Consider the following 22,916-nt stretch of genomic DNA (forward strand, 5'->3'; position numbering starts at 1 on the left):
TGAATAAATAAAATAAGATAAATAAAAAAATTAAATAAAAAGCTAATAAATATAAAAAAATAAAATAAAAAAATAGAAAAATTTTGTGATCTGCCCAACTTGGGTCCTGGGAACTAAATTTGGATTTTTTGCAGGAACAACCAGCTTCTTACTTAACTGCTCTTGCTGCTGCTTTGAGCCACAGGCTTTATATGGTTTTTGATTTTTTTTTTTCTTAACCAACTCTTGCAGGGGAGAATCATTCTTAAGAATTATAGTGTAAAATGTTAGCAATTCTTTTTGTTTTGTTTTTGAGATTGTCTTTGTAGTCCTCACTGTTCTGGAACATAAGAATATCAGGCTGGCATCAAACTCACAGAGATCTGCCTGCCTCTGGCTCTCAAGTGCCAGGATTAAAGGCGTGTGCCACTACTCCTGCCCCCATTTTTTTTTAACTGAGAAAAATATTAAAGACATCTCTCTACATACATACATGTTGAGACAATATATCGTATAAGTTTCCATTTACTTAATCCAGTGAGCATTTAAGAGCTGTATATTAAATTGCCTTCAGTCTTGTGTTTGTTTTATTTTTAGAGATCTTATTTGCTTGAAAATTTTGGTTTCTTATTAACAGGATATTAAAATGGTTTATTTTTATGAGTTCATGAACTATCTAGTATCTGAAAAAGCTGCTTATGTCAATAGTTCTATTTGAATCATAAAAAGGTTTTTATTTGTAATAAAAAATTCTTTATTAAAAATGATTTTAGTTTTTAAATGTTACAAATACAGATTTGAGTATTTTTTTCTGCCACTCATAATCTTCAGCAAGGCAGACCACTTCCCCAAGACCCATTTTTTCTAATTTATAAAATGAAGCTAATTACATACTAAAGAGGTGACTTGAGGAATAAGAGAGATAATACATGGCTAATGAGTACATAATGCCTCTTGCTTTTATTGTCATTACTGTTCTTCCATTGGTTTCAGAGATGTGAAGAGAAGGCATATGGCATCCCAAGTGTATTTTAAAGTTTCCTACTTCAAGATTTTTAGTTACATTCTGAATTACTTCAGTGATATTCCTTAAAAAATACTACTCATATTTAAGTAAATTAATAACAACATATCTTATTACTTAGATCTCTTATTTTTTAGTATGTAACAGGTAATTTTGCTTTTATTTATATAATTATGCATGAAACAGAAATTGCTTTTCAGTCAGCTCATTTTGATCAGGTGCCCATCAGATATCTACTATAGAACTTTGTGTCCTGTTGGCAGAACAGATATGTAAAAGCAGACTACTGTCCTCAGTGCCCTGCCACCTAGGAAAGCAGACATGTAAGTAAACGAAAGACACTGTGATTGATAGAATAACAGACAGATGCTGAAGATATCTTCTTCAGACTTCTACATCCATTACAGAATTTTCTCTGAGATTGCCCTGTACCAAATGATGGATGTGATTATATGGCAGTAAGTCAATTGTGCTGTATCACATAGCTGGCACACACTAGAAGGGAGATATTGAAATATCTAGAAGCTAGATGCTTGTCCTTATATAGAGATAAATTCAGAAGGTTTTCTAAGTTCTTGATATGTTTTGCATACTTTAATGAAAATAATTAGCTACTTCCACACAGAATTGTTGTAAATCGTCATTGTGCATTTTGTCACAAATGCACTTTTCAGTTTCTCTGACACCCATTTTTCTTTTGTTCTCTTCTCTGACACTGTAGCATGCCCCTTCATATGCTGCAAATTCTTAGTCTTTTTGAACAGAGGTACTTTAATAATTTATTGTGAAAAATGCAATCCAAAACAACACAATACTGCTTTGTGCATATTTGAGTGAGGTCACCCAGACCCAGAAAGGCAAACATAATATGTATATAAAAAGTGACTTTTAGACAGAGAGCCAAGAAAAACCAGCCTACAATTCACAACACCAGAGAACCTAGACAACAAGAAAACCCTAAGAGAGACATACATGGATCTACATAGGAAGTAGAAAAAGACAAGATTTCCTGAGTAAATTGGGAGCGTGCAGGTCACGGGAGATGGTAGAAGGGGAGAGCGCAGTATAGAAGGGGAGCTGACAAAAATGTATAGCTCAATAAGAAAAAATTATGTAGATTGTTTAACGAGGAAGACCTCCACTTTTTTATTTTAACTTGATTCTACTGATGCATATCTTTAGAGGGTGAGCATATTCAAGAAATGACAGATTAAAACAAGAACAAGAATTACTAGTTTCTGGAAATGGAGAATCCAGCGCAAATAATAAAGGGACAGGAGATAGACACAGCCAGGGGTACCTACTGCTCCAGACTGAAACAGAGTGATGGCACAACTGGAAGGAAGACATGAAAAGTAAGGAAGTTAAAACTTTTCGTTTCTAGGGGGAGTAAAGCGTTTTACTACTCTAGTTTTGAAAAGTGTATATCCCTGAAACATTATCCTGGTAATGACTCAGTAATATTTTTCTTGATGTATATAATTTTAAAGTAAGCTTGTGAGATGTTTGAACAGTTAGCATGTCTACTGCTCTTGAAAAGTACCCAGGATTGGTGCACATCAGGTAGCTGGCAACCATGTCTGTAACTCCAGCTCCAATACTTCCTGCTTCTGTAGGCACCTACACATAAACTATGCATAGTTGTAAAATTATGTACATTTATTTAACATTTCTGTATGTTTACCTTTGAGTTTTAATTGTTTAATTGATTGGTGGCTTCCTAAGGGGAGGAAGTACAATGTAATTTAGTTAAATATTTCTTGATTTTTACCCCCCTAACTATGTTTGTAAATCTGTAATGTGTCTGAAAATGCTTTTTGAACAAGTAGAGCTTATGTAGTAATTCCGAGTCATGCCTCTGAATATCTGTCTCTCTTTATTCTTTTCTGAATTCTGAAATAATTGGACAATGGATTCAGTCTATTACTTGTAGTTTTCTATGTGCTATAGCCCACTAATAGGAAAGAATAGGTGTTCTCCAGAATTTCTGTAGTACATTCCACATACTGTGTTTCTAGTGGTTCAGCAATGCCGGATGTCTGTTTCTTGTAACCATAACATCTCTGCTTTTCTCCCAAGGGAAGCTTAACCTTGTGTAGAAATTAAACCTGTTTTAATCTTCTCATCATTTTGTTGGGACTGAAAAGTTTTATCTTTTGAATAATATTCTGAATTTATCATCCAGAAAAGTAGTTGCCAGAAACTTTTATCATTTAAATAAATATTAAACTTGGTTAGAGAAGTTGATGTATTTATTTCCATTGGAATAATGATTGATAATTATTGATTTAAATTTTCATATACACATTTTCTTTTATGACATTTAGTTTGAAAAATCACCAAAGTTAGAAAATTCTTTATGCAAGCTTGTATTTCTTTCAGCTTTTCTATTTTTAATATAAAGAATCAAAGTGAAAAAAATAGGTTAAAATTGCTGCCTGTTCATATTAGCTATGGTCTTTGATATTAAATACTTTCTTCATCTGCTCAAGTAGCTATTAATACAGTATTTACATTTATTTTAGGAAAGAGAGGCTACTGGCTTAAGGCTAAGTTAAATTTATATGAAGAAGCAAATTGAGGTAGGATATACAGTGATTCTTTGTGCCTACTTTATGCCATGGAGCCTCAGGCCATTTCTCATATTTCCCCTGTCTATCAAGGATGAGGAGCTGATAACTAGTTTTATATTGAATACTTTACTATTTGAAGTTTTTCTTTGCCTTTGGAAGTTGGTGAATACAATATGATTTACAATGCCACTGTGATTGATTTCAACTCATATTTGGTTTGTCTCCTTCTACTTATGTGTAAGTTTCCCATTTTATACAGCTTCTATAGAATAAAAGTGCAAAAGAGAATGATATGGAAAAGTCTTCAAGACAAATAGTGTTCTAGGTATCATCGAGCATTTTTATGTTAGTCAGTACTTAGTTATTATCAGATATTAGTACATAACATGATATACGTAAGCAATATTGGAGAAGCTGTTTTATAGACTGTTTTCAGATAGAGACATGGATGGTGTCATAGTTCATTAGTAACCAGCTTATTTGCTTAGGCCTCTTGTGTATCAGAGACTTGAGGCATTGTGAGTTCTCATTTTCCTTTGCTTTGGGGGAAAGAGGTTTGAAGACACAATTTAAATTGTAGCTATGTAGGTTGACTGGTAGTGCGAAGACAGGTGTCTTGAAAGACACTTTTGGAGAGACTTTATAAGGTGCTGGTTATGAACACTTGCTTCTTTTTTGAGTTTGAATCCCAGAATGATTACCTGGCAAGTCACAACCACCTGTTAGTATAGTTTTAAGAGATTGGATTGCTCTTGTGGTATCTGAGCACCCAGTATGCACACAAATACAGAGGTACATAAAAATAGGAGTAAATCATTTTTTAAAAATGGAGGGGTTGTTATAAACTTAATGAGAGAAAAGAAAGAACTATGGGACTTAAAGTCCTTACAACCAGCTTGTGCTCTTCCCATTCCACTGAAGCCTGTCTTGTCCACAAAGAACTGAGAGAGACCTATAGACAAGGGACATGTTAGGAAACCATTGCGGTAATCAAGGCTAGTCATATAAAAATGCATTTTTTTTAGAAACTATAAAAAGATAGTTTTGAAGTTGTAACTAGTAATAAAGGAAGATGTCCTAATGATCCTGTCTAGTTGCCTGTAGTTCACAGTAATGTTTAAGATGTATTTTGAATAATTATGGAAATTTTTAGAAATTATAGCTAATTTTTTAAGGCGGGTCTCACAGAATTTTGAACTGGAACTTGATATATAGACCAGACTGGCCTCAGAATTTCACCTCCCTCTGCCTCCTGAAAGCTGGGATTAAGGATGGACACAACCATACTTGTTATAACTATGAATCTTTATACTTAACTATGCTTCTTATGTATGCTTAACCACTGATAGAATCATTGTTTTCCTGTGCTCTGGGAATCCATCATTGGTTCTCTAAGCTTCATTATCCTAAGCATGTCATTCTCTTATTTTATATGTATAAACTAGGTTGTAATTTTCATTGACACATGCTCACATATTTCTTTTCTTTAGATAATACACATTTGTTTTTATGGGAGATCCTCACATGAGCCCCTGCAGTCTCTGTCACTTTGAGAATTCCCCTTTGAGATAGGGTGATGCCCTTTATTGATAGTTCTTTTTCTGTGACAGTTCACTTTTTGCAGTTAATATCTTTTTTTTTTCTAAAGTAGGCACTTGTAATATGTTTGGGGGACAATTAATGCATCTTAATTTTCATGTGTATCATTTAAACTTAGCACATGACATTTAGGCCAGAGAGTTCTGCTTTGTCTTTCATATATAAAATCCATTGCATTACAGCACATGGCACCAGCCGTGTTTGCCCTCTGAAGCCACCAGTGGGTGATTTGCTTCCAAAGCACAGTAATCCAAAGAGAACTTGAACCAACCGTTTCCTGTGCTCTAATTTACTTACAACTGGGAAAGTTCAGTTATGGAAAAATGATTGGAAGTTTTTTTCCTCATCTTTTTGGAATATACTGCAAACCTATCTTGCCTGGAGTCTTAATGAGAAGTGTTTCCACAAACATTTCCCCCTTTCCCTTTATCTTGAGGAGCTGAAATTGCATTGTTTTGTGAAATATAATTATAAAGCTATCTCTTGGCATAGTTTTTAATTTAGCGTTAGATCATTTTCTATTTTTGAGTAACTGGTAGAGAAAAAGAGCTCCAAGGGAGTATTAGCAGAATTTGACACATAATTTGTCACGGTGTTAAATCTTTTAAAACTAAGTTTTAGTATAGTTGCTTTATCTAAAACATGAAAGACACAACTAGTTTTCCCCATCATTTCTGTACTGATTATCTGATACACTCTACATAATGGAGCTTTACAGGTCGCTTGATCTTATTTGTATCAGACTGAAAATTTGTATCCTTTCTCTTGTCTGTGTTGTCTTTGTGTTACTGACAAAATACTTGGGGTATCCAGCCATATAGGGAGAGCTGCTTAAGTTTCTGTCCATGGCCTCCTTGTTTTGAAGAGGGGGATAGAAGAACAAAGCTGCTCCCTTTATTGTGGCCAGGAAGTGAACAAATGACTTAGAGTTCCCAGATAGCTTTGGAAAGCACACTACCAGTCACCCAACTTCTTCCAGTAGGCCTTGACTCATGAAGATCCCATCTCTTCTTCCCATCAGCACCATTAGTCAGGAAACAGGCATTCACAACAGAAGAACATTCAAGCCTAATCTCAAGACACACCCTTCAGAAAACAGTCAAATGCTTGGTTCTCTCTGGAAGAAATCAAACTGTGGCACTCAGCGCTCTTCTTAACAAAACGTTTGTCTTCTTCTCACTTACCCTTGATAGGTAAATGGGCTATTAAGACAAATTATTATAAGATAAATTCTATTGAATTTTTAAGTCCTGCAAAATAAAAACGGAGATCAGTTTTGAAAACTGCTCTGCAACCTTTTGTTGTTAAGCATGTTCTGTAAATTGTGCGTCTAGAAAGAGTAGGAATGTGGGAAAGGAAAGCAGAAGAATTAAAAATGGTTCCAATAAAATGGTTTAATTTATGCTTCTGCAGTTAAGCAGTGCTCCTGGTTAACAGAAATACCCTTCAGCTACACAGGATTTTGGAGGGTTGGAGGGCACTCATTTGCACATAAATAGCCATTAACTGATAAATTCCCAGAGGTCTCCTGTTGCATGTTAGTGGTTCTGACCTACTTAGCTAGCTTAAATTTGTTTTACAGAATTATTATAATTCTGTGCTTAGTACTTAAACTTTGTGATTAATGCATGCCTCACAATACAATTAAAGTATAATTACACAGTTTTGCAGTTTTCTATCGTGGCGTTATTACTACAAAGATCTGGATTTTGCAAATATTAAAGGAGTTAAAGTTTGATATTTTTCACTTTTACTGTGATTATGTGATCATATTAAATGGAACTGTTACATCTGAAGAATGGAGGAAGACAAGTTGGCTAACATAGTGGAGGACTTGTTAGCAAAGAAGGATCTGTAAATACATGATTACTCTGGTGTGCTGTCTACATTGACATGTACTATGCATTCTTGCCTATAGTTTTCAGCTGTTCCTGAACTGAGTCCTCATTCCGTTTTCTTTCCCCAGTTGTTAAAGAAGCAGGATAAATTTGAGTCTGGAGAAGCACTAAAGAAGGTCATGCTAATCTGAACATGGTTAAGATTTTTGTCTTTTGTAAAATGAATAGTTTGGACTATGAGGAACAGGCTTAGTCACTGCTAGCCATATCTGGACCATGGTCTATTTGTTTTGAACTTTAGAATCTTTGTAAATTTTTTAACCACAAATGAAACAGGATGTGGTATTCAGAGCATAAATGTTCCCAGAACCCCAAAGCTTCCCAGCTCCCTAACTGGATGTTTTGCAGTTCTTTGAAGCGTTGAGTTCAGCTCTCAGTTATACTTGGTTCTGGTAAAGTGTTGCCGTTCGTATATCCTAGCACAGTGCTTCTTTCTTTACTGTTGAGAGGGATTTGTGATATGTCTGACACATGTCTCTTTACTGCCTCTTAGGCATCCAGTTAGTATTCTCTTGGATTGGAAATTGGTGAGTGCATCTTAAAGGTCTATAACTTGAAATTTACATTTTTCTCTTAAAAAAGGAATTCCCAGTTAAATAAAATACTAAAGCATAATGAAGCACTTGAATTAATCTGAAACATTTCACACTTCAATTTTTAAGAATGCATTAAAAATGTGTATTCTGTTTTATGGAAGAATTATAAGAAAGTTCAGTAACAACCTCTAATGGACTGCAATACCTTTTCCTATACATTTTTCTGATCATTAGTTTGGGTCAGTGCCTGTGGTGTTTGGCACTCCCCGTATCCTTAAGCAAAGGAGGTGCTGTTAGGATTTTGGCATGTTTGTGTGGTATTCAGCTATATTATGTAGAGGAATTTAGCATCATATGTTCTTTGCTTCTTAATATGCATTGAAAGCATTGAACTACATAATCTTAAACTATCTGTATTTGACATTATAGAGGCACATATTATAGGTATTTTCAGATTTTTTTTTTAAATGAATAGTCAAAAGTAGCAGCTTCTGTGTAAAGTTGATATACAGTTTTCTCTGAAGAGAAAGTGGTTACCCTGTAATGACCAGTCTGATGAATTCAGAAATTCATTGATTGTCCCAGCTCTGGGTAGATTAGTAGAGACTTGCTTGAAGGAGTGGAATTTATGAAATGTTTGCCGCATCCGGCAGGCTGGGCTGCTGTAATACAGCTGCCTCCTCAGTGGTTTGCTTTGATCCTGTGGAATGAAAGGACAGGAGGATCAGCTCAGGTCTAAATGAGATTACAGCTGGTTCTGCTGCTTATCTGGTCTATTGCCAACTAGTGTGGCTTTGCACGTCCTAAGGGGTTTACAACAGAAACTGTTTATTGAGTATCATCGGTTTACTCAACACAAGCAGGCTAATCCTTCCCAGCCTCAGCATGCTGTAGAATTGTGCAGGAGCCAAACCAAAAGCTGGTATTGCCAGACCCTCTAGAGCCCTTTGTCTCGCTCTATATTGATTTTTACCTGAGTTAAAGACAGTGAAAAAAATAAAACCAATAACCATTCCTATTGTGAGCAAAAGGTTAATCTTACCTAAAATCTTACAAAAAGCATCTGTTAACCCTAGAAGGGACAGCCTTCCTTTTGCCTTTTTAGTCAAGTGGGATTTTTTTTTTTTTTTTAGTTTCCAATTTTAAAGAACAAGATAAGAAAAACAGCTTAAGAGATCTTGCTAGTTAAATACTTAAGTCTCTTCTAGTAGTGCTATCTAACAAATGGCTTTGTATATGTAATGTAAGGTGACTTACTTCTAAATAAAACTTTTTACTTTATATCCATTTTGCATAAAATAATTATTTTGCTGTATCATTAACCAGGCTGGAAACTTTCATTAAGGAAAACTCATTATTTAGTGATATTTTAGTTGATAGTATATTTCTCTAATAAATACAAGCTGATGATTTGGGTATTGTAAGGATAACCTTCAATAAATAGTTAAGTCTTAATTTACTGTTTTGTCAGCTATTTAAAATTTTTTTCATGTAAGATTTTAATTGACATAGTTGGATCTTAAACAAAGATGTTTATCCTGAATCATGCATTGGGTCCGTTGCTTTGTACTGGATTGCCATCTCTTACTCGCCAAGTTACTTAACTGTTGGAATGGATTTTTTTTTTTAATCACCAAACTAGGAATAATATTTACTCTGCAGAATTTAATCAAACAAAATTAGAAAATAGTAGAAAATAACAGTGAATTAGTTAATCAGCTTAGTCAAGGTTACTGTAGTTGATCAGGAGCCCAAAGGCATTGAAGTTTATATACATAGGATCCTTCCCCTGATGTTAAAAATGGTATTTAAAAATTGCATATCAGCAATCCTAGCAGCTATTCTGACTGTAGATCAGAGTCATCCTTTGGGGTGTGTGTGTGTGTGTGTGTACATGTGTGTACATGAGCATGGAAACTTGGAAGCCAAATACCAATTTTCATGAATTGTTCCTTGGAATTCACCCACTTTAACTCTTTTGAGGAAGGGTTTCATATTGGGACACTGTTTAAGGCCCATTGGGTCAGCAAGACCCAGAATTCCTCCTGTCTCCACACTCTGAACTCTTGCATTGTAAGTGCAAGACACTATGCCTGACTTTGTTTGTTTGTTTTGTTTTGTTTTGTTTTTGTTGGTTCACATGGGTGCAGATAATGGAACTGAGGGCTTCATATTTGCACAGCAAGCATTTTACTGACTGGGATATCTCTCCAGCACCCCTTCCATTGCTACCTCTAAAGGTGTGTGTTCTCAGGTGGAAACAGGAGTTATCACATGAATACAGCCGTAAGAAATTTATGCTATAACCTGACCATCACTACCAAAAATCTAAAATACAACACAGCTCAAGACTTGATCACTGACATGATGCTGAAGTGAAAAGTTTTGCATCTTAACTCATTTGACAGGCTGCAGTTAAACAGAGGCACCCTAAAAGTATAAAAATTACCTTCCGACCATGCATGAAAACTATATACAGAACTAGCAAGTTTCATGTTTCAACGTGGGTCGCAGTCCCAAAATATTTTGTTATTCTAAAATCCCAGTCAACTCTGATGCAAAACCATTATTATAATTGAGAGACTCAACTGTAGTTTCAAATGTTTAGGAAGGCCAGAAAATAAACTTTTATATAGGATATATGGATAAGCTCTATTTGTGTCTCTTTCAGTTTGAATGGATACTTGACTGCTTCATAGACAGCGCAGATGGTAAATACTGATAACTCCAAGTGCTAAGTAAAAGACAAAATAGATACTTAAGAAGAGGACAGTGGTTCCTAGGTTTTCTTTCTCCTAATTGGTAAGGAATATGTATCCTCAGCTACATGTACGTTAAAAAATGTTACATGGAAACATTGGGAGATTTTCTAAATGTACTATGTGATGGAATCAGCTAAGACTGATACTTATCTTAAGCACATAGCTTGTCCAATATTTAAACCTAATGGGCAAGATGTGTAGCAGTTGAAAATGTAATATTTATCCAATCATTTCTGTTCTATCAAGCCAGCCTCTAAAGCAGTAGGTTGTACTCATTCAGCAATAAATTTTTAGTGCATTTGGAGATAAAAGCTATTGGTGGTGATTGCTTAAACTCCTTCTGTTCAGTCATCTGAATGGTGCAAATCAAAGCATTTTGTCAGGCTGTGAGAAGTTTCACCTAGATAGTGCTTCCCCTATACACAGGTCACCGTATAAATTATGCTCACAGTTTACAGCATAGCTTGCGCTAGAGTTAAATTGATACCCAGTGGTGGAACTCGTAAAACATTTTTCTGTTAACACAAGCAAGCTGAGTTGCCATTGTTGATGGTGGGTTTGATCTCATAAACCATCAGTTCTAACAGTGATTTTTACTGTGTTTCAGAGGTGATGATGATAAGTTTAGCAATACAGCAGTTCTTCTAAAATGACAGAAAATTAGCTCCACTGTCTATATTACCCAATGCTGGGAAGACTAAAAGTAGGAGTGACTGGAGCCAAATGTAAACCCGTGTTCTACAAGACAGTGAATTGCAAGAACAAACTATTAATTAGTATTTACCTTTATAAAGACAACTGCTGATTTTATCCTCAAAGGATATTTTACATCATCCCTTGGAAATACCTTATCATTGTCTTACTAGTTACATAATTAAGCTGTGCTCTTCTTTCAGAATAATTACCAGCAATGCATACAATATATTTGGTTATCTTTTGTTTCTGTGTTTACTAAAGTTACTTTCCTCCAGATAGTTTAAGCTTTATCAAAAGTGATGGACAGCAAATTACTGTAAACAGTTTCACAAGAGTAAATTTGGGCGGCAGTAGGGGGGGAGGGGGCGACTCCTACTGGAATTTACATGATCTACACTTAATGCCCGTGAAATATTTTCACTTTCATCATGAAACTTAATCTTTTCTTGTGTGCAAGTAGATTAGAATTTTCTATTTTTAGGTAATATTCACAGCCTGCATGCTATTGTATTCTTGTAAGAAAGAATCTTTGTGGTTCCATCTGTTTTTGCCTTCCTCTCTTAAAGCACTGTTATATAGTCATTCACAGTGGTGATCAGTTGGTTCCATTCACAAATCTTTGACTTGACACACTTTCTTTCTTTCTTCCTTCCTTCCTTCCTTCCTTCCTTCCTTCCTTCCTTTCTTTCTTTCCCCCCCCCCCTTTTTTGGTTTTCGAGACACTTTTCCCAGTGTAGCCCTGGCTGTCGTAGAGCCTGTAGTCTAATCTGGCATTGAATTCAGAGATCTGCCTGCCTCTGCATCTTCAGTGCTAGAATTAAGGTGTGAGCCATTATGCCCAGCCATCAATAATTCTTAGTTCAGTATATGCACGATATATAATATATGTAAGTATATATACATATTTTTACATCATGAAATGGGCCTTTTAAAATTACATATTCATGTTTTCATTGGTTCTATGCAGGTGACTCCTGCCATGCACAAATAGCACATTGTCAAACTCCAAGCATGTAGAACCAGATAAAAGGTTCATTTGTTGAAGACTTATAAAAAGAAATTAGTGTTACAATAAAAGTCTCTGAAGCTCTCAACTCTTAATACCAGAGTTTTATAGTAAACCTCACAGCACATTGACTTAATGGATGATCTTTTATGAACACTTTCTCCCCTTTTCTTTTCTTGTAAAGAACTATAGTAAAGTATCCGACAGCATCTCTGTAGAGGAGTGTTTGTTTAACTAAGTATTTAGGATAACCATCATTTAAAATTAGGAAATTTCTTTGCTATTAAATATAGATTTGTTCTGAATCAGTCTGAGCTGCTTTCTTTTTGATGATTTGTTTTATACATTGATTTGTCATACCCTTTTCTGTATAGAATTGAATTTAAATTGTCTTTAAAGTGATGTATTTTTACAATGAAGTTACAGATGTGTTTCTGGGAATAGTAGACACTCTAGTAGAGAAGAAAAGACAAAGGGATAAAAAAAATTGGACTGGTAAATTAAGAGGAACTATTTCATTGTGCTTAGAAGGTAGAAGAGAAACAAGAGCTATATGTATTTATGCACATAAAAACTACATAATCTCTAGGGAATATAGATTTATATACCCTAGCTGGGCATTATGTTGTAACAGTGGCATTATTGTTATTTCCATTAGTATTTGGCTATACTTTTGATTTAAAAAAAAAAATCAACTTTCTTTTGGAAGCATCACTATGTTCCCTTTGACTCCTAATTGGCTGACTTTTCTAATCCAAACTACTTGTCACTGTTAGATCTGATGATAGGGTTTTTAAATCCATTAACAATTGGCAGTGGCCAGTAGTGTCTCGTATAATTTACTGGTTTTCTTGAGTCTGAGAGAAGTACTGAGGATGCAGAATGCTTTAGAGGTTTTAGAAAATTATTTATCAAAGAACACTGCTTTCCCCATTGCATTAGATACTGTAATTATACATCCATACAATCTGTTGACATGGAATTGGATTTGATTTAAATGGAGGGAGGAAAAAGAGACCAGGCATTTTCAATATTTATTGATATGCTCAATCCATTAAGATAAATTAAAGAGCAAATTTGACTGTGACGGGGCCATTTTAGTTGACGTAGTTAGGAATCAGCCAGCATTACCATGAGACCCTTTTCTTTTTAGAAATTTATTCGCACCAATTAGGAAAATTCTCAGAAATAGAATTAAGTTTAGTTTACTTGTATAATAGTTGAGTTTACTTGTATAATAGTTGACCTAAAAATATTTGAGTGTTTCCATTTAATACACGTAAAAATGACTCCTGGGTTTTTATGAAACAAAGCGCACTCCCTCATCCTGGCATGTCAGCTAAAGGTATAGTGGAATGATCATAGCTGTCGGAGGGTAACAAACCACACTCCTATTTATTTTTTATAAGACAGCTTATCTGCCCAAAGTATCTTCCTGAACTCATTTTAAATTCGCAATTGGCTGGTGGGGCCAGAAGGGATATTTACTGTGCTTTCTTAGATGACCTCATTCAAAGCACCAGTGAGCACATGACCAAAAGGAATCTAGTGCTTCATTTTCTCCAGCTGTTTCCCATACTTTCTCACTTTTTTGGTTTTTGGAGACAAGGTTTTTCTGTGTAGCAACAGCACTGGCCATCCTGGAACTTGCTTTGTATACCAGGCTGGTCTCGAACTCACTGAGATCTGCCTGCTTCTCCCTTCCTCCCGAGTGCTGGGATTAAAGGTGTGCACCACCATCCATTCTCATTCTCTTTATCCTTAGAAACTACCACTACCTCAGCCCCTCAACATCCACCATTTCCTTAGCATCTGTATAGGCAATGTATTTATTCTCTGGCACAGACTCCTGCAGGTCATCAGACTTCTTCTGAAGGCCCCCTTCTAAGTTTTAGATGTACTATTAAAGGTGTGGGGGGGGGGGTGTTTAATCAAATGCTTCACAAAGGGCAAGTGAGGTGAGTCAGCACATAAACCCGACAACCAAAATTTGATCCTAGAATCCACATAAAGGTGGAAGAGAATCATCTTCACAAAGTTGACCTCTGACCTCCACACATACCTTATTTCATGTTTGCCCATAGCATACCCCTGCACCTACACAATAATAAGAGTTAATATTTTTTTACAGAATTGATCTTACTTTTGATTGCCTTTAACCACAAGAACAAAGATCCTCATTCTTCACTGATGATCTTAATATATCCTGTTAGCAGATGAACTTGAAAACTGATGTTTCCTATTGAAGACTGTTGTCTTACTCCTCAGTCATTTTCTACTATTCCCTTACTTGCTATTAAGCTTGGAGAAAGGCCCAGGCAGCAGAGGTGCACACTTTTAGTCCCAGCACTCAGGAGGCAGAGGCAGGCGGATCTCTGTGAGTTCAAGCCAGCCTGGTCTACAAGAGCTAGTTCCAGGACTGGCTCCAGAGCTACAGAGAAACCCTGACTCGAACAACCAATAAATAAATAAATAAATAAATAAATAAATAAATAAATAAATAAGAAAAATGTTTGGAGAATGAGTTCATAGAAATTGGAAAATTGGATCCATAACTGAATAAAAGCAGTTTAAGACATTTAGAAATGAGTTGTCATGTACTGATAATCAATTGCATGGGACTTCCTTTAACAATTCTTAAATCATAATGGCACACTATCAAACACTTTCTTACATTTGTAATTTCATGAAACATCAACTAACCTTCCATTGTGGCCTTAATTCATAACATCTTAAAGTATAATAAAATGGAAACCTTGAAATGCAGCATAAGCTTTTTCCTTTGTTCTTTGTTACAAACATAAGTTGAACTGTAACCACAAAGGTAGAAATAGATCATAATAGAGAAATGTATTCATTCAACTCAGGACCATATAGTACAGATCACCCATTATTTGCTGCTTACCTTGTGTCCTGCAAACGGTGCTGGTGCTGAAGTGCCAAGCTGCTTGTATTGCTGTGGCGTGCACTATTCATTCCTGCATGGGAGAGTATTGTGATAGACAGTTGGAATGTTTCTTTGCATATGTATAAAATCACACATGTACATACATATCAAGCTGGGTTATTTGATGAAAATGTCATCAAGGTTAAGAAGATCAATGCAGACAAAACCCTCTTACACAGCCCACACAACATTGTACACAAGGATCTATACATTTAGGCTTCCTGCTAATACAAAGACTAATTTTGCAGTACTAGCTATCTGAGAAACTTCTATTTTTTTAATGTTTTAATTTTTCAGATCATAGTCCTGCAGTACTTTGCTGTAGCCTTAATGCACACACTTTGTCTGGTAGTTAGCACCTTGTAAGGTGCTTAGTAGAACTAGATCCTGCCATGTTCCTGTGAGCTCAGCTGCTGGACAGGGTGGTCCTGGTGTTAGGTTCACTCTTCCCTCTAGAGCACATTTTAGGCATTTTCACTTAAACATCGATTATAAACCAAACTAGATCTCCCTCCTGTAGTAATTAACTATCCCTTCCAACTGCTTTGTTTTGTTTTCACCAAACTTAGCAGGGACATAAGCTCCTCTGTCCTCTCCTGCAGACTGCTAGATAGTTACTGCTGGCCTTCTTTTTCTTCATAACCTAATTTAGTCACACACAAACCTTCCTAGGTGCTCCCAGCCGTTTTCCTCATGGTCTCTCCTCGCTCTGGTCCATTTTGGCTTTACCAGATTCCTCTTTCCCAAGTGCTGTTTTATTCTATCATCCTCCATTCAGATCTCCGTAATACCTGACAGCTGAATGAAGGGCTTGGCTTTGTCTCTAACTGCAGGATTTACCATAACTGCTTTTTATATTTCTAATTTCAGACAGTGATTGTCACTGGGTAACTTCTTAAAAAGCAAATGAAGAAAAGATGATTGAACAAAATGACATCCATTTCTATTTACTTTATTGTCTTCTAATGCTACTACAAAAATCCCCACTGTAGTCAGTGGATTGGTTTTCCTTCAAACTCTGTTGTTTTACATGTTCTTTTAAAGATACATAAAAGTATATTTCTGTATTTGTGGCTTATCATGAACTTTGATTTTATGCAGGATTTTTCTCATTAGTTGTAAGGTCTTATGTGATCTGGAACCCACTGTTTTCCTGTCACCCGTTGTGCTTCACTGGCTCTGTGATCTGACCCTCTAGCCGTGCCAGCCTCGGCACGTCAGTTCTTGCCTCTTTCTCTCTGCAGTGTTCTTCCCCATTATCCACACCCCCCTCCCATATTCATGTTCGTTTGGGTGTTTTGTTTAAGTGTCAGTTTTCCAGGGGTGTTTCTTTTCATCATAGTTGAATATTAGTTTGTGTCACTCTGTTGTAACAGACTCTAAACTCTAGCAGGCCAGAGACTTTGTCCTCTTAGCTTTGTGGATGTCCTAAGAACAGTGGAGAATGTTTTGAATTAGAGTGGAGTAGATTTTGCACGCCTTCCTCTTTTCTTCATTTTCACCTAAGTAGACCTTACATGTCTTCTCTCTGTAAATTGGTAAAGCAGGCTTACATGTGTGTTTTGTGAGTGACTGAAACAACTCTTTGAGCAAATTATGTTTTTCATATACATATACACAATGGAAGAATGAAATGTGTCCAGGCTCCTGCTCAGAATTATGACAACTGTCACTTAGTGTGATCCATGGTGCAACTAGCTGCATGGCCATTTCCTTATCTGTGGTGGTAATTACACAGAATGTTCTCAATGTATGGGATAATTGCTGTTATTTCCCAGAATGAAGGATTATTTGGTACAAATTTAATGCCATAAGACATGTGAATAGTGGGTTAGAAAGAGTCTGGGTGTAATCATGGAGTTATGGGTACTTCTAAGGACTTTTATGTGCTTTCCCCAAAAACCCTGTTAGGTGGCTTTAACAACCATAGCCACCGTTGTTGACTAAGGAGACCAGGAACGGGAGTCTTTTCTTCCACGGCCACACAGCTTCGCTAGCTTTGTTGTAACTAGCAGCATAGCACATTCTTTTCTGGTATCAGTTCTTCACTTGTAAGATTTGAGTAATAATTGTTTCTGCCTCACAGGATGAGAAATAATACTTATAAAATAGTTGACATAATATCAGGCTCGTAGTAAATACTAATACATGCTCAGTGTCTGTATTATTTCTACTATGAAAGCTGCAATTTGAGTAACTTGACATTTGGCAAATTTATTTTCTGTTACTGTATTTCGTCGTTTATAATATAAGATGGCCTGGTTATATATATTCTTTATATGTGTATCAGAATTACTTTAAGCTGCACGAAAGCTGTTTTTACTCAAAACAGTTTCCAAGTGTTGGGGAAGTGTGTGTGTGTGTGTGTGTGTGTGTGTGTGTGTGTGTGTGTGTGTGTGTGTGTACCAGTAGGGATTAACCCTGGGGTCTTGTGCACAAGGAAGCCCTCTACCACTGAGCCATTAGCACCAGCCTCCATGTTTGTAACATGCAATACATAATTATTTTCTATACTCACTTTGCATAGCACAACAGAACTTTCTGTACCTGGTTTGTTTCACTTAGCATGATCTCCATTTGTCAGAATATTTTCTCATTTTTGATGGACGGAAGAAGTAGGCAGGCAGGTGGCAACACATGAATATCTATATGTATGAAGGCTTGAGGTTATTGTTGGTTGTCTTCATTTGCTCCCCATTCTAGTTATTAAGACATGGTCTATCACAGAACATGAAGGTGACTGACTCAACTAGTCTAGTTGACCAACAAGCCCCAAGGGATCCTCCTGCCTCACCCTTTCCAGTACCGGCATTAGAGGTAACGTCAAACTCCACAGCCCCTGCATCAGCTTGTGCGTTCAGGTGCCTGCCCTCTTAGAGTACCTGGCCTGACTTCCATGATATGTGGAAGTACTAGCCAGATCAGCCCTTTCCCCCAACTTGCTTTTGGTCATGGTGTTTTATCACAGCAATCAAAATTAACCGCATCACTTGGCAAGCATCTTACCGGCCAAGTTGTCTTGCAGCCTCAGAATTTTCTTCTTTTATGGCTGAGTAAAATGTTTATCCCATTTTCTCTGTCCCTTCATCACTTGACGGATGGAGCATTGTTTCCATTTCTTGTGTGTAGTAAGTAGTGCTGAAGTAAATAGGAATGCAGGTGTCTGACACACTGATTTCATTTCCTTTGGATTCATGCTCAGGCATGGGCTGGCCGACTCATGGCCATTCACTTTTAATTTTTTGAGGAACCCCCATAGTGACAAAAAACATAGTAAATCCCTGCCAATAGTGTAAAAGGGTTCCCCTTTCTCTACATTTTCACCAGCACTAGTTTGCCTATTTTCCTATATAGCAACTGCCACTCTTTAAACCAGAGTACATTTTTATTCAAAACAGTAGATACTAGTGGGGCAGTGGTGGTGCACTCAGGAGGTAGTGACAGGTAGTGATCTCTGCATTCAAGGCCAGCCTGGTCTATAAAGTGAGATCTAGGACAGCCAGGACTACATAACACTATGAAACCCTATCTCAAAACACAAAAGCAAGCAAACAAAACAAGTAGATAATTTACATAACTATCTTTGAGATATAAGGGTACAGGGAAAAGAAAAGAAAAGAGAACAAAAAATAAATCTTTCTGTACAGACTTATTAGCATTTCCCCTTTTTAAAAGTTAGTAGTAGAGAAAGATACCTTTGCAAATAGAAATTTTATTGAGTTATTGATTGAGAATTTCATATATGCATGTAGTGTGTTTCAATCAAATCCACTCTGCATTTCTTCACCTACAATTCCTCCCTTTTAGAAACCATTCCTAGCTAAAATGAAAATACCTCATTATGGTTTTAATTTTTATATTATTTTTCATATGCCTGTTAGCTGTTTGTGTGTAGTCTTTTGAGACATATCTGACATATTTTAGAGTCATTTTTTCTTTTGTTAATGATGAGATTTTGAACTTTGTTCTGTATATTGACCCCTGTCATATGTGTAGTTTGTAAATATTTTCTCTCTGACTTTAATTGTTTTAAGTTGATTGTTTCCATTGTGGTACAGAAATGTTTTAGCTTAATATTCGCTGTCTATTTTTGTGTTTTCTTCCTGTTTTGGGGGGTCTTGTTCAAAAGCTCCTTGGCTCTTTAGTGTCCTGAATTATTTCTTCCAGTACTTTGCTTCAGGTCCTATATAAAAATCTTTAATTTACTCTGAGTTTATTTTGTTACCTGTGAGGATTGGCACCCAATCCCCATATTTGAGGTAGGATCTTGCTGTGCAGCCAGAATAGCTTCATACTCATAGTCCCTCTGCTTTGTCCTCCTGTGTGCAGAGATTACAGGTGTGCCCCACCAATCCCAGCAGATGAGATGATTAATTAACATTGTAGGTGAGAGAGTTTCTTACACATAGAAACTAATTAGAAATGTTATTATTTCCTAGGGAGTATGTTTTAGTGAATAAAGAAGTGACTTATATAGAAGTAGTGAATAATATAGTGTTTATTATCTTTTAAAGTCAGTATATCTGAAAAAAGATACTAAAATCTGGGGGAAATAGTGACTGTTTTGGTTGGGCTTTAGTGTGGAAGGTATTCCTGATCTTTTCTGTGTTACCAGGAGCAGCTGAATTAGTTGCCAAAGAATGCTAGTAACGTACGATTCATCGTATTCTAACCTACAGGACCTAAACTGGTCTGTCTCTAGCCTCTAATTTAAATTGAGAGCATCTCAGGCAGGTTTTTACACAGAGAACACATCAGATACTTAGCTAGGGCTTTTGTTTTTGTTGTCTTGCGTTGTTTTCAGAATAGCTTTCTATATGTTCTTTGCCAAGACATTCGTACACCTTTTTCATAACTAAAGTAAGATTAAGTAGTGCCCCATGATTGTACAGAAATCTGATGTGAAGAGGCAGAAGCTCCTAATATTATGTAATTTATATTTAGAATATTTACTCACTGGTGTATAGTTATGTGACAAGATGTGGTGTTGTAATCACTTTGTAGAATTTCTTTAGGTGCATGTCCTAAATGAATTGCTTAAAACTTCAAGAAAAAGTACATTTAAATTAATTATTTTGTAAAGTATTGGTTACATTCCTTAGTTAAAAACAATTTCTGTCAACAGAAGTCTTGGGTTTTCTTTCTTTTTGTTTTTGCATCTCATTGTTTTCTGTACAGCTGAAGAGAACTAATGGCAGGATGATAATCCTCGTGGTTACTTCTGCTCTCTAGGTATGGCAGTGATGGGAACAGACAAAGAAATAGCCTCACTCCTCATTCAACACAACATTTTATTAGCTTGTGGCTTGCTTTTGCGATGCCTGTTCTTCCTCTGCACAGGCTGCTAACCTCAGTTTTCTGCACCTGTGTTTCTGTTAAAGAGTCCAAAATATGTTTAAAATTTAAGTTTAGCTAACCAAAAAGTAATTAATGATAAATCACAATTTAAGACAGTATTGAATTATACTGTGTTAATGAACAGAATTTTTTGTTTTACTTTGTGAAAATGATTTTGTAGCCTGTTGGTCCAGTAACCAACACTGTCCCCACAGTTTTGTATACCAGCACCAAGGACTGCTGCTTTTCTGCCTATGCAAGGAAAAATGTGCAGCTTACAATACCACACATGAGCCAGTGTTCTTACCTTCCTCCCAATATATGTGCCCTAAAAACCTCAAGAGAAAATGGTTTAAAAATTATTTTCATGTCTAGATTCTAAGGAAAATCATTGTTATACATAAATTGCAAAATGGAGACCCTCATATGAAGCTGCCTATTTCTCATTTGGATCTGACATATTAAAAAGCATATAATTAATGGTTGACATTAGTAATTAACATTAGCTTTATGGTGTTTAATATGCTATCATTCGTCCTTCAAATAACAAGAAATGCATTATGCCTTGGCCTAAAGATTTTAGTTATATAAGTGCTCCTTCAGTTTTCTTATGATATAATGAAAAAGAGTAAAATGTGTTGAAAAGATTTTTGCTTTGATTTCTTGAATGTGAGCTATAGTTTATTTTTTTTTAGGGATGTTCATCAGCACTTGTGTCAGGAACTTCAAAGAGACAATGTGGACCTAATTGCTCAGTCTTCATTATCGGCTAAAGAGCGCCACCTTGCTGCAGTCGCCAGTGCACTGTGGAGGCATTTCTTTTCATTTCTGAAGAGTCAGAGAATGACACACTCTGTGCCTCTCTCCCAGCTTGCAGATGCCGCTGCAGGTCAGCATTAATTGTTCATTGCTCATTGCTTTCTTCTTTTGCATACTTTTGTCAGTATTTTCCTCTGTTTGGTGTCAATCTCTTGCTTTATTACAAACATTGTGACAGATCTATGATGAAATGAATGCCTTGTTAAAGTTGGGTACCTTTGACTTATGTATCATTAAAGATTAAATGATAATTTGTTAAAAAGAAAATGTAATTTTCAGATGTAAACATTGAATGCTCACAAACTTTTCTTACACTCACAACTATTTGCAAAGTAAGGTAGTATTTGATTATATCTAGTTTAAGTAGTATACTTTGATATTTTCTGAACAATTAATCTAAATATAAGTTAATTTGTATGAAGACCAAGAGAGTTGGGAGAATAGCCCTAAAACACCAAGAAGATAGGATCAGGATGGAATGAAGTGCTTAGAATTACTGTTCTGACTTCCCCTAGATTTTATTTAGATTGTAATTTTTATTTAAAATGGTTATTGGCCCAAATACATGTTCTTAGGCTTTCCAGGACTCTGAATAATATAATATACAATTAGGCAAGGTTTTAATATATGAACATATTTTCAGTTACTGAGAAGAGGCCATTATATATTTTTTTCAAAGAACAATCATGTCCATAATATGTTAAAAAGCTCCTGAATAGGCAAGAGATTTGTAGCGTTGCTGCATATATTTAAATAATGTTCATTTGAAAGTATTTTATGTATTTAAATGTAATGCTTTGAAGAAATAACAGTAACAAAAAAATCCCGATGGTCTAAATCAGTATTTATTTTATTCTTGAATTGATGAGGAAAGATGAACTAAAAAAGTCCATAAATAATGGGATGAATGTTTAAAAAGTGGATAAGAAATTGAAATCTTGCCAACAGTTCAGACTTTGTCCAAAGTACATTAAGACTTTAAGTATAGCTAGAATGTTGTGGTAAGGTCATGGTTTCCAACTAGTGTGGTGTCTGAAGTAATACATGTTGGTATTCAGTAAGTTGAACTGTATTCTGTCATCCAGAATGCTAGACCATCAATAAAAATAGTATTGTCTTGATTTAGTCGGCACTGTCCTCGGTAAATGCCGAATAAATCCAGAGTCAAAGGCGTAGATTTCAGATTTGAAGTAGACTTAGGTTGAGAGAGAGTAATTTCCTTCATTTAAGAAAAAGTAACTTCTGTAGGTACTAGGGATATACCAGTGTGGGAGGTATCACAAACAAGAAAACTGTGTTCTCACAGAGATTATGATCTAGTGATCATAATTTGTTGCTGTTCTTTCTGAGACTCTTGCTCTGTAGCCCAGGCTGGTTCAACTGTGATCCCCATGACTCAGTTTCCCAAATCTGGATTACTGTTGAACAGCAAACACCACCTCTAGCAAAAACAAACCAAAATGGAGTGTAGGGCGGCACCGACTTGAATGAGGAGGACACGAGAGGAAAGAACAGTGTTTAGGGAACTAAAGGGAACAGATACAGGCTTAGGTGGAGCAGGAAAGGGTGAGAGCCTGAGGTGTGGTTTAGTAATGGAAAGGCTGTGCTCTACCTCTTTTTTAAATTAATTTATTTATTAAAGATTTCTGTCTCTTCCCCGCCACCGCCTCCCATTTCCCTCCCCCTCCCCTGATCAAGTCCCCCTCCCTCATCAGCTCCAAGAGCAATCAGGGTTCCCTG

At 36.1% G+C, this 22,916-nt stretch overlaps 1 protein-coding gene across 1 annotated transcript in view; it reads left to right on the forward strand.

The window, feature by feature from the left end:
• The window catches only part of Mms22l (MMS22 like, DNA repair protein), a 110,069-nt gene that overhangs the window by 56,373 nt on the left and 30,780 nt on the right, over positions 1–22,916 (forward strand). The window contains exon 15 of the mRNA XM_026786734.1: positions 21,053–21,246. Within this exon, the coding sequence (XP_026642535.1) occupies positions 21,053–21,246 (194 nt within the window). The remainder of the gene's footprint in view (positions 1–21,052; positions 21,247–22,916) is intronic.

The sequence above is a fragment of the Microtus ochrogaster genome, linkage group LG5 (genome assembly GCF_000317375.1).
Source record: "Microtus ochrogaster isolate Prairie Vole_2 linkage group LG5, MicOch1.0, whole genome shotgun sequence".
NCBI classification, from domain to species: domain Eukaryota; kingdom Metazoa; phylum Chordata; class Mammalia; order Rodentia; family Cricetidae; genus Microtus; species Microtus ochrogaster.